Source organism: Archocentrus centrarchus, chromosome 22 (genome assembly GCF_007364275.1).
Source record: "Archocentrus centrarchus isolate MPI-CPG fArcCen1 chromosome 22, fArcCen1, whole genome shotgun sequence".
In the NCBI taxonomy this organism is placed as follows: domain Eukaryota; kingdom Metazoa; phylum Chordata; class Actinopteri; order Cichliformes; family Cichlidae; genus Archocentrus; species Archocentrus centrarchus.
In genome coordinates this window covers 1391499-1403892 of record NC_044367.1, presented here as the reverse complement: position 1 = coordinate 1403892, position 12394 = coordinate 1391499, and the positions used below count along the sequence as shown (strand labels likewise).

The following is a 12394-nucleotide window of genomic DNA, read 5'->3' as shown; positions in this document are numbered from 1 at the left end:
AAAGGTTACAAGAATAAAACTGAATAAAATAAATAAACTGAGCATTAATTTCTCAGAAAAAAATCATGACCAGGTTATCGGAACTTCACGTAGGAACCATTTTCTTTGTGCCATCCACCAACTAACAGCACTGTCAGTATCGACTTCCTGTCCCGCTGCAACCGCGGGAGGGTGTGTTTGTGGTGTGTGGGCAAGAAACCAGCAGGAAGTGATGAGAAAAGCTCTTTATTAAAGCAAAACACAGAAAAACAGCACACACAAACAAACACATTAAAAACTCGCTCCAATCATCTCAGTTTCTGATCAACTCAAGGCCACGATTCTTTCATCAGATTATCAATGATTATCAATCAGCTGATCGCACAAGAAACAAAAAGGCTGCACGTTCAAATGTAAACAAGGTGCACAGAAAGGTCGGCGACCCCTGAAGCTCCACCCACTCGCCACTCACCTCAACCTCCTCATGTGATCAGCAGGAACATCTGCAGCTCAGAATCAAAGTGTGTATTTAAATTAAAAAAAAAAAAAAAGGCTGAAGCTTTTCTTGATCAATAACCTAATCAGCTCCAATCAGCTGATCGATAACAGAAGCAGGGTTCGAATTAAACTTCTGAAAAATGAAATTCCAAGAAATCAACTTTAAACAAAATATCTGATTGAGAAATGACACGCCCGCAATGATTACTAATCAACCAGCTGCTCCAGCAGTTGGTGCGATCTATCGATAAACTGGCTGCCGCCTCTTCTATTGTGATAAAACACAAACTCATAATGTCTCTTTAAAAATAACGCATCGTCTCAGAGGGACGTTTACTGTGCGGCTGTTTTCAGGCTCTGGCAGGAACGGCTGTGATGGGGCGAGTCTGGCCCTCCTGATTGGTGCTGACGCGGACTTCACGGTTGCAAACATCTGATTAAAGCAGGGCGACTAATAAAGTTTCATCTGTTTTTAAATATTTTACAGCAACAGGAAACAGGATGAGGAGGTGGAACACGTCATGACCGCCTGCTCTGCTCCTACCAATCAGGTGCCGTGCGGATGGATCACTGCGGACTCATTTTCATATCTTAGTTTTCTGCACCAGTTTACTTTCAGAACCCCGTGTCCCCTTAATTTGACAGTTCAGCTGTTGCTAATCAGTTAGACCCGCCCCTTCCTGTCTTGTCATGGTGTCCCACCCTGTTCAGCCACCGGTGGTCACACAGACGACTCCTCCTCGAATGCCGTCACAGAGGAGGAGCTAAATGTACAGTCTCATAATCAGGTCAGAGGTCACAAATCACCCCTAAAACAGGAAGCAGTTTTATTTTCTGTTTTCACATTAAAAGTTTAAGTTTAGAAAGTTAGTTTAGTTTTTTTTTTTTTACATTTTCATTGGTGTTCGTGTTCAATGAAGTTCAGGATTTTCACTGACCGATGCTTCAAACGCCACATTTGCTCAATCATCAATCAATCCCTATGAGACGCTCAAATCGGCTCCAATTACAGAAGTGACATCAAAAGCTGGCAGTCAGCTGACTCACTCCTGTTCCTAAAGCCAGCTGAATGAATAAAGTTTGAATTTGAATAAATATGAGCAATACCTCAGCCTCATCAATATGATGATCAGAAACCAGCCAGAGAGGAAGAGTCCTGGCTGAGACTCCTCCTCCTCCAATCCAGCAGCTGATCAGTGGTCAATAAGTGATATTGATCTGCAGATCAAAATGTGGTGGCTATGTGTGGGTGGAGCAGCAGGGGGCACCGGGAGGCCTGGCGCTCCATCAGACGCAGCTTGAATCTGTCTAGTCACGTCCGATCAATCAGTAATCAATAATCAAAATCATTCACAGCGTCTGAAGGAGCACGGACCTGCCGTTGCATCATGGGAGCCGCGTGAGCGGCTGCAGCAGCTGTTTGAAATATACAGTCACAAAATGTTAGCGTGAGGTCACACGGCAGCAGCTGCACACCTGGGTCCTTGCTTCCACGCCCACGTCTCTGCAGTGAGTGGATCACCAGTGACGACTTTTCACACGGGAGGACCCACCATAAAAATATCACCGCCGACAAACCCCGCCCACCCTGACCTTTAACCTATCATCCAGCTGCAGCTCACCTGGCGTGACCTCATTTCAGTTTCACACCGCTGCTCGGTTCTCTCTGAGAAGAAACTGGCAATTTGTGGGCGTGGCCTCCTGTGTGAAAAGCCGCTCACACTGATGTTTACTCTGATGGAGCTTTCTGATTGGATGCTGTTGACATGACACACAAATAGCTGCTGCGGCCCAACGTCACACACAATCAGTCATCATGGTTACCCCTGCGGTAGATGGGCACATTGATGCTGTGGAACGCTGGCACCCAGCGGTTGTCGTGGAGACCCACGTTGCAGCCTGGCGTGTCCCTGCGGGCGCCATGGCAACACATCCAGTACCCAGGGCCGTATGGCAGTGCCTGGCAGTATGGCTTGTGGTGCCAGCGGCACAGCGACACATCGCCGCGCCTGTAACGCTTCTTGCACTGCTTACAGGGGTCGTCGCGATAACGGGGGTCAGACACCCAGAGCGAGTCGGCGGGCCGCACGCCGTAGTTCTCGATGATGAACTTGAAGTAGCTGCAGGAGCACTTGAGCGCGGCGAGGCTCTGTGTCGGCAGCAGCAGGAAGATCTTGACAAGCAGGTGATGTGGCAGCGCTGTCAGGTACGGCTGTGGCTCGAGCAGCTGCTGCAGCCGCTGACGCTTCTCCAGGAAGTCCTGTGATGCTGATGCACGCCGCACCACTGGCGCTGTGGTGGGGCTGGAAGCCACACTCTCAGCTCCTTTCCTCCTCCTACTCATCTTCTCTGATTGGCCATCAGAGCTACAGGGGGAGGAGTAAACAGGCTGCAACACAAAGGTGGCTCTGTGATGAAGAGGGCGGGGCTTTGAGTCTGTGGGTGAGGGGGCAGAGTCTATATGGTTTTCAGGAGGTGGAGACAAAAACAATAAGCCAGGCAGTGGCTCTGCATCCTCAGACTTAGGGGGTGGGGCCTTAACCTGAGTCTCTGCTGCTACACAGTCTGTTCTCTCAGCACTTATGGCCTTCTCTGATTTGACGAGCTCACCTGAAGGGGGTGTGGTTACAGCTGAAGAGGTGGGTGTGCTCAGAATCGAGGCAGGCGGTACCCTGCTTGGACGCTGCGGTCTTGACGACGGTGACGGTGCCAATGGTGATGTCGGGGATGATGATGATGATGATGATGGTGACGCAGGCTGACTGGGGGTAGAGCTTTGCTCTGCAGCGGCAGCGAGCAGCACTCGCCCCACCGTCCTCCGCAGGCTGTTGCTCCTCGAAAGATCGCCCTCTGCACGCCGCCTCAGACACTCTGATTCCAGCCTTGCTACCATGTCTGACACCCGGATGCTCTCTGGCTCCTCCCCCCTGAGCTCTGAGCCATCCCTGAGCTCAGGAGGTGGAGGTCTGGACAGTGTAATGGTGGTGGAACTCCTCTGGAGAGCGAGTACAGGTTTGGAGTCAAGGTGCTGCTCGCTCGCTCTCTGCTCTAGGAACGCCACCATCTCTACCACTGACACCTTCGGCTCCGTCTCTTCTGCTGTCACCACCTCGCTGCCACGCCGCTGAGTGGAGTCTGGGCGCCATGTAGAAAGTTTGAGGTCACGGCTCCTCTGTTCTTGCTGGAGGTTTTGGTTGTTTCCAGACCGTCGGCGCCGTTTGGCTGTACAGTTTTCCTCCCAGCTCCCTTTCGCCTTCACAGCTCGTGACAGTCCCGTCATGACACTGTAGTTGATGCATGCCACCGGTGCTCTGTCCCCACTGTCTGAGGTACATTCGCTGCTTCCGGCTCCAGGTTCCCGGTCCCTCTCTGAAACAAAGATGGCGATCTTCTCACGGACATGTCCCGGCTTAATGACGGTCCAGACATCCAGCGGTGTGTCTGCGTCCTCTGCAGTGGTCTGGTACAGTTTGGGCGTGTTGTTCTCGCAGTCTGGTGGCAGCGGTTGGAGGTGCTGCAGGGTGACACTGGATGGCGCTTTCAGACGGAGCGATGTCACGCTGTTGCTGATGGTGTTGGTGGAGATTACGCTGAAGGGAAGGCGGCTGCTGCTGCTGATGTTGCCATGGTTACCAGTGTAGGTCCTTAGCAGCCCCCCCTGCTGGCTCACAAACAGACTGCTCCGCTGCGTCATCGTCTGAACACCGGAGCCATCGAGACGCAGCTCTGAGCGCACGAGTTTTGGGTACGACTTCAGGTGCATGATGGTCCTGAGAGAGAGGGAGAGAGTGTCACATGATCAAAATTAAATAAATGATGCATTTCATAAAGTCTGACAGACGTTTCATCACCTCTCAAAATAAAGCCTCCAGGAAGTTATCAGCATGATTTGAACTAGTGAGATTTTCAAAATAAGTCAGTTACAGGTATTTGCCAGGTGTGTGTCTGTCACATCAGAGCACGTCAGATTCTACCTGAGACTATAGTGAAGTATTTGGTTAATGTAGCTTCATCACCTGATCTCAGATGTACTGATGCCAGTGCAGAGTTAATAAAATCTAAGCATGAGTCACAGAGCTTATCTGAGGTCAGGTTTTCTCTGCTCCTCCTATTAATGCTCCTTACTATTAATCTCACTGGGACTCAAGAGGGAGGACCACACTGACTTTACTGGAACACTTTTCCTGCTCTTACCAGTTACACAAACAGAGGAAAAGGAGGAGGCCCGCAAAGTTTCTGTTACTCAGATGAAGGTGTCAGTAATGAGGACCGAAAACAGACATTGAATTACAAAAACTGTCTCCTGACACCTAAAAACGAACAAATCAAGCACATTCTTGATTCAAATTTTATAACTTTTTAATCCAGATTTCTCAGATATGAGAATCAACACAGAATTCATAATTACAAACACATTCTTCTTTTTTTCTGGATTATTTTAAAACTAATTTAAGGTGTAAGTCAGAATTCTGACAGACTGCAGCTCCTCTCACGGCCACAAGACACTGCTGTGACTCAATTCTGTGAAGTGAATGAGAAAAACTTCCTGCCTTTTTTTGGGGGGGGTGGGGTTAACCCTTTATCACCCCACAACAACCTGCAAACATGTTTATTTGTGAAGCTGGGACTTTGCGCATGGGACTGCCTCACAGTGGGCATCAGAGGAACTGCAGGTTTTGGTGCTTCAGCTTCATTTTTCTGAGAATTTAAACTTAATTTAAACCATATTATTTTGGACTAGTTGGTTCTTTGTTTCTTCACCTGCCCTCCTCCTCATGTTTCTTGACTGCATGTACCGAGCATGTGCAGAAACAGATGTTTTTAACATTTTAGGTGGAGGATTACATCATGATGAAGACTCGATGGAGCAGCATTACCTCAGTGCTCTGCTGGGTCTGAGCCCGCTGACACACCCGACACATGTGGAGGAAAACCTCAGAGAGGTTTTATGTTCTCATCCATCATGAATTCATGTGTTTAATGTATGAGTGTGTGTGTGGGGGCAGCCTGTGTTTATTTAGGTCATTGATTAGTGATATAGGTCATTGATTGGAGATTACACGTCCAACATATGTGCCTAAAACCCGACACTTTCAGTTTCACACACTTCATTTCCTGCATTATGATGAGCAATTCACCAGGAAACTGTGACACACACCTCTAGTAAGTTACTTTTTTAGTTATTTTACTAAATACGACTCTTTAACAACTCTTTCTCCATCTCATAAGCGAACTATTCAATCAGATATTTATTTAAAAAAACAAAACAACAAAAAAGCAGTTACAATTTCAAGCAGTTTCAAGCACATATCCAAAATTCAAGCACTTTTCAAACCTTGAAAACAATATTAAAATCAAAGCAATTTCAAGGATTTACAGCACCCGTATGAACCCTGCAGACTTTTACTTCTATTTAAATGAGGTACTTCCTTTTTGAATCACTTTACTTATTTAAACAAATTCTATTTCACTAAATCACCATTTCAGGGTTCTAGCCAGAAAAAAAATTTCAACCCGGTGCACGTGTTTGTTGGAGGGTGGGGGCTAATTCAGTGACAGTGCACAGTTGGATTATACTACAACCTGAATGATGAAGATGATGAATTACGTAGCTGTGCAGTACTGATGGCGATGAAGGTGGTGCAGTATCTTCGCCCTTGACCGTTACTTCTATTTCCACTTAAGGTGTAGGCGTAACTTCACTTTGTCCGAGTAACAAACATAGTTACAGGGTGTTACAGAAGTACCAATATACTGCAAAACCCCGCGATATAGCGAGGGATAATGGTTGGTCCTATGGGTCATTTAAGGCACTTGAATCTGATTGGACCATGTGACTTGATGACCGTCGGGAGTCTGGATCCCTCTCGTAACATATGATGCTCTGAAAATAAGATGCACGTTTACCTGCAGCTATTGTTAACAAACATTCCTTAACCATTATGCCAGTGTGTTATCTTGTGAGTCCACGAAGACAAGAAACAAGACAACAAGACCCCAGGAAGAATAGCTGCAGTATTGCTGTAGCGAATGGGGATCTTAACAAAACAAGCTCCTGGGATTTTATGTTTAATAGGAAGCCCAAAAATGATCCTTTGAGCTCCGTTTTTCCTCTGCTTCCCCCTCGGTTTCACGCTGGTTGCTATTTTGCCCCGCAAAATCAAGTGTGTACAGGACTGTTGCGAGATCGCGCATGCATGTTGTGAATGAACTGGTTGTGCCCAGAGATAGACTGCAAATTAGTGCAGCGATCTAAAAAAAAAAAAAATACAAGAATCAGTCTGGTATGACAGGGTGACGTGCACAGCGTGTGCGCTCGCTTGCTAACTGCAGTGAAGATAGATGAGAAAAATTCTCAGCCTGGCACAAGGTGACCTCAGCATGGCACAGTGCTGGGTGATCAACCGCTGGCTAGAACCCTGCCATTTTACTGTTTATGTTTATTGATTTTTTTGGTTAATTAAAGTCAGGGATTCAGCCAGAAAAAAAAAAAAAAATAAATCCACAGCCCAGCGGTATTGGAGGATGGAACGACCAGGGGACAGTCCCCCGGCTACTGAACGACCACTTGCTAATTGTGACAGCACCTCGGCCCGGTGCAGTGCTGGGGCATCAACTCCTGGCTAGAAAAAGTTAATCTCACCTCACACTGCAGATTTTTAGTTGTCACATAAATCTGAGTCAATGAGGTCACCTGACCATCAGTGAAGCAATGACATCACGTTTGCCCCACAGACAGGTTTCCTGTCACAGGCCCTCCTTGGTTACAGACCTACCTGCCTCCAGGTGTGAGGAGGCGGCTCTTCACTGTGAGATCGGCCAAATTTAAATCAGCCTTTTCAGTCTTAAAGCACGTCGGCCTTCGGGGGAATTTGGGCAGTTTGACTTGGTTTTATCTAAAGTGAACTGAATCCTGTGAATGAATGAAGACAGACACGCTCAACTCTGTTCACCACAACAGACTGGGACAGTGTCTGCATTCACAAATTTAAACCAATTTAAATCAAACTGTTTTTAAAGTGTTTTAGAAATGAAGCTGGCTAAAAACTGGGAAACAAGAAAGAACGTGTTAACGAGTCAAACGGTCCGTGCAGAGAGCTGCATGAACAGAGCTTATATAACTGAAACGGCTCACAGCCTGAATGTGAAGCTTTACAGAGTGAGGACAGACTGAGCTGCAGGACTGGATGCTTCTGGTTTACAGGATGACCTCAGTGATGATGTAACCCGTGAAAAAAGCATGTTTGTATGAAAAATCATCATAGTTACACAATCACGCTCTGAAACACAAAGCTTGTCTGTGTGAGACTTTCAAACTGTTTAATTACTCGAGCACGTTTGACTCTCTGCACGAAACCTTTTCCATGCAGCAGGAAGTGAAACGTGCAACTCTGTGGTGACATCGTCTCTGATCGAAGTCAAACCCATGAATCAGACACACATCCACATCATAAAAGAGATGATTTGGTTTCTGAGCCGTCACTGTGTCTCGAAAACAATCAGGATTACATAAGCCTCATCAGAGCGACCAACCACAGCCATATAACGGTCAGAGGGTTTGTCTGACTAAATCTAGGTCTGCATTTCTGTCTTTTTGTTGTCAGCAGGATTTGTTGTGTATTCGTGTGCCGGTAACATTGAAATTAGTTCTTTCGATTCAAATTAATCGCTCAGCTCCTTGGAGGAACTGTGTTTACCTCCAAACTGTGTGCTGACTGGCCAGTGGTGGTACTGGGGGGCGTGGTTCTGGTTTGAGTGACAGCTCCCCTGATCCTGCAGCTTCACATTTCTCAGCAGGTCACCTTGACTCCTCCCACACAGGAAGCAGGTGCAGTTTCTCTTGTGCTAATGTCTCCAGATGTGAACGCACACACACACCCGCTGCAGGAAAACACACACACACACACACATTAGTGACTCATGCAACGTTTCACAGGTACTCAAAAATCAATGCATATACACCTGTGCGTACCTCCCAGGTATGTGTACCTGTTTTCCACCCTCTCATCAGGTGGATGTAACATGCAGGGCAAACCCCATTCAAATATCTGAAAATGTAACATCAGTCTGAACGCAGGATAAGACTCCTGAATCCCCATCATGCTCCATTCAAATCTCAGCTGATTTTACACCAAAATAGTGCTTCATTCATAAATCACAAAACCGAAACTTTAATGTTTTAAAGAGCTGAAACCATACCTGACCCTTACCAGCTGACTCAGAATAATCACTTTATGCTTTAATTTAAAATATTAATTATTTTCATTATATTTAAACGAACTTTTGTTAATGAACCTTTTATTTATTTTGGATTGCATCTGTGCCACTCTCATGTCTACTTTAACATTTGTAAGTATATTTTATTAATATTTCTCTCCAACAGAATAAAACCCATCAGCTCACTGTGACGGATGCTGAAGGTAAACTGATCAGTGATTAGCAGGTGACAAAGGTGACATTAATCAATAATAAGAGTGCATATTCTCTGAAGCTTTGTAATTCTCACACAGTGAGCAGCTCTTCTCTTTAGGAATGAAAGATTTTCACCCTCATTGAGATTAAAACATGTTTAAAAGCAGCTGGATTAAAGGCACAGACTGGGACTGGGAGGACTAGGAGGACTGGGAATGAACCAGCAGGATTAGAAGTCAGTTTACACCACGTGGAGCTGCAGAGAGTTTGGAGCAAGCGGCGTCCTAGAAAAGCTTGCCGTATATCCAGAGTAACCTGCAGCTCTGCTGCTATAAAGAGACACCAGCTCCTGATATCTGACAACCAATCAGCTGCCAGCTCTGTCCTCCCTGGCTATATAAGGAGCCGGTCCAGTCACACTGTGTGTGTGTGTGTGTGTGTGTGTGTGTGTGTGTGTGAGTGAGTGAGTGAGTGAGTGAGTGAGTGAGATGAACGAGAAACTATAAATATTACAAATTAAAAGCTGAGACAAAATGTTTAAAACTTTGCATTAAAAGTTCCTGACTCTGAGTTTATTGATCAGTGCTGCCTCCTCACAGGTTCAACTACATGAAACAGGGAAATAAATAAATTAATCCCAAACACTTCTGTGGCCTTGCTTTATCTCAGCTCAGAGACTCTGCAGAGTTTTCCTGCTTCCATCAAAGGAAGGGTTTAGGAAAAGCCTGAATCCCTGACATGAACCCGCTCACCTGCACAGGTATGACAGGACTGCAGCTCCACACACAGTCTGCAGATACCCTGTAAATAAACCAGCCTGGAAACCCAGAGTGGGAGCAGTGTTGAGGTCAAGCTGATTTTCCAATAAAACATCACTTTACTTGTCTTTTTTCCCCTCTTGTGAATATTTTCTGTTTTTTTTTTTTTTTTTTGTTGATTTGCTAAACTTGAAGTCAGGACATTTTGATGAATGAATAAAAACTGAAATATTCTGTTAAACAAAAAAACTCAATTTCCATCAGAAGAGGAAAAATAATCTGCAGATTACATTTTAATAAAAATGAAACATTTGGAAAGTCTGCTGCAGAAAATCACTTTTTTTATTATCTTTTTTATTTTATCTACACTTTATTTTTACCATTAATCAACTTAAATTTTGGTCAGAAGCTGTTTTCACTTCTGTGGATCACTGTTTTAGTCTGAAAATTAAAATAAACTGTGTGAAACACAGCACAACTTATACAACAAAATTAACACAAAAGGCAAATATCGATATGAATGAAAAGCTAAATACATTTGAAACACTTTACAGTAAGATGGAATAAAATAATTCTATAATTTATAAATAATATTTTTAATGATTTTTGTTAAAAATGCAAACAAAAGTCCTCGTGACTGTCCAGATTCTGATTATTAATCAATAATCAATACCAGAAAAAGAAGGACGACTTGACTCAGTTCTTTCAAAATTTAAAGTTTCTGATAAGAAATGATTAATGATCAGCTGATAGGACCCGAGTCAACTGACCGATTAACCAAACACACCCACCGAGGAGTCATCAGTCTGCAGGTCTGCTCCGGTCTGGGGGGAGGAGGTCCACCTCCTGTGGACCTTCATCTAGGAATTTTCCTGCTGCTGGATCTGCAGCTTCCCGCTCTTTTGTTTGATGGAAATCTTCCTTTAAGATCTGAGCCAATCAAAGACATTGATCCTGATCAGGTCCAGCTCTGATCAGCATCGATGTCTGGGGGACTGTTTCAAAGCTTCGTTAATCATAACGAGCCTTGTGCTGACAGAAAGAACAGAAAGTGAGAGTATGCTGAAGCTGGCTGACTCTACAGGCCTGTGCTGAGATTACTGACTGCTTTTGTATTTTATTGTGCTTTCATATTTTACAACCCCTGATAAAAGACTGAGCCGCTGTACATCTTCATACATCCCCGTTCATGCTGGAATAACACTAATACTGAGATATCTGGAAGCTGCCAGGGTGATGCAGATCTTTGCTGCCTGCACGGTTCTGACTCAGTTCTTATGCGTTTCTTCTGCTGAGACGGTTAAACTGATTAAGATTTCATCTTCATGCAGTGATGAAGAGAAACAAAACTGCTTCTACTACAGAAACACCAACATCTGTCTACAAGTTTCACCTCCAAGGGACAGAGCGTCCTGTGTCATAGCCAATCAGACGTCCGTTTAGTTCAGGTTGAGCAGGAAAGCTCTGATATCGCCTTGTTTATTTATCTAATACCCACGATAATGATCTATGACACCGCTAAAAAAAAAAAAAAACGCTGATTAAAAATCCAAATAAACGGTTTAAAACAGTTGATGTGTAAGAGCATGTGAGCCCAGTACTATTGATCACCAGACTAAAGGAGAACAGACTCGGGCTCCTTCACATTAAAAGCTTCCTTAAATCAGGGATTAATCATTAGTCAGTCAGTGACGGGTCAGTGATCAGGAGCTCTGTTCAGTCTTTTATTTAACATAAAATAAACAAACAAAAAAAACTGTAAAGTCAGACTCAGCCCAGCTGAGGAACAATCAGGTCCTCCTGATAGCTACAGCCTCTCCCAGAGACACAGACACATTCAATCTGTCCTGAAAGCTCCTTGGTTGCAGCTGCGTTTACGTGAGAGGAGATCCCGCAGGTAAACTGCAGCTAACAGACCAGCCGACAAAGCTCACAGCGATGAATGTGACACACACACACACACACACACACACACACACACACACACACACACACCTTGGGTGTGATGGAGGTGTGTTGAGATCATCAGCAGGTGAGCTGCTCATACAGCTGCTGAGTCTGCGCTCTGAGGCTAACAGATAGCTGCTAACAGCCCGTAAACTTCGCACCGTGCGGGGCCTCCGTCCTGATGACGGCGAACCAGTTCAGAGGGGCTCGGAGCTCCGCCGCCATCACCGGGGAACACGGTAAACAAAGTGTCCCGCGCGCTGTTTACAAACAAACAACTGAACCACACGGTAAACAAACTTCGCTGCTCGCACCGCTAGTTAGCATGCTACTAGTTGAAGCCGTTCGCTCCCATTAAACACTTGGCTAACTAGGTAGCCTCTGCAGCTAACAAGCGGAACGCAGAGAAGAAGGAAGCAGCACGTCGATACTTCGGGCGGTAGGGAAGAAGTTTCGGGAGAAGCTGCGGGGTGGAGGTCGGGCTATTTCCACCCACAGACAGACACCCAGCCGCGGCCCAGAGCCCCGGATACTCGGAGAGAAGCATCCGGGGTTCGGAGCGCTGAGGCCCGGGTCCCACTGACCTGAGGGAGGGAGCGTCTCCGTGTTCGTCCGCTGGGGGAAAACTCCGCTGGCAGCGCCCGCAGACGGTAAACTCTTCTGGGCACGGACGTCCTGACAGCCCGCGGCTCCGCTGCTGTCGGTGCCTTCACTCCGCCGGTCCGTAGACGGACTTTTAAACTGTTTCACGTTTAAACGCAGCACGGAGGGTGCGCGCTCCTCACCTACTACCACAGCTC

At 45.8% G+C, this 12394-nt stretch overlaps 1 protein-coding gene across 2 annotated transcripts; it reads right to left on the bottom strand.

Annotated features, from left to right (window-relative positions):
- Positions 1-227: 227 nt before the first annotated feature.
- On the bottom strand, positions 228-12394 carry fbxo34 (F-box protein 34). 2 transcript variants are annotated; one of them, XM_030718967.1, is made up of 4 exons: positions 12179-12394; positions 10439-10577; positions 8175-8358; positions 228-4247 (listed from the first exon to the last, which is right to left on the bottom strand). In XM_030718967.1, the coding sequence occupies exon 4, from the start codon at positions 4238-4240 to the stop codon at positions 2285-2287; it is 1956 nt and encodes a 651-aa protein (XP_030574827.1). In that variant the 5' UTR covers positions 4241-4247; positions 8175-8358; positions 10439-10577; positions 12179-12394; the 3' UTR covers positions 228-2284. The 2 variants fall into 2 exon arrangements, with proteins under 2 accessions (XP_030574827.1, XP_030574826.1); XM_030718966.1 differs by lacking the exon at positions 10439-10577.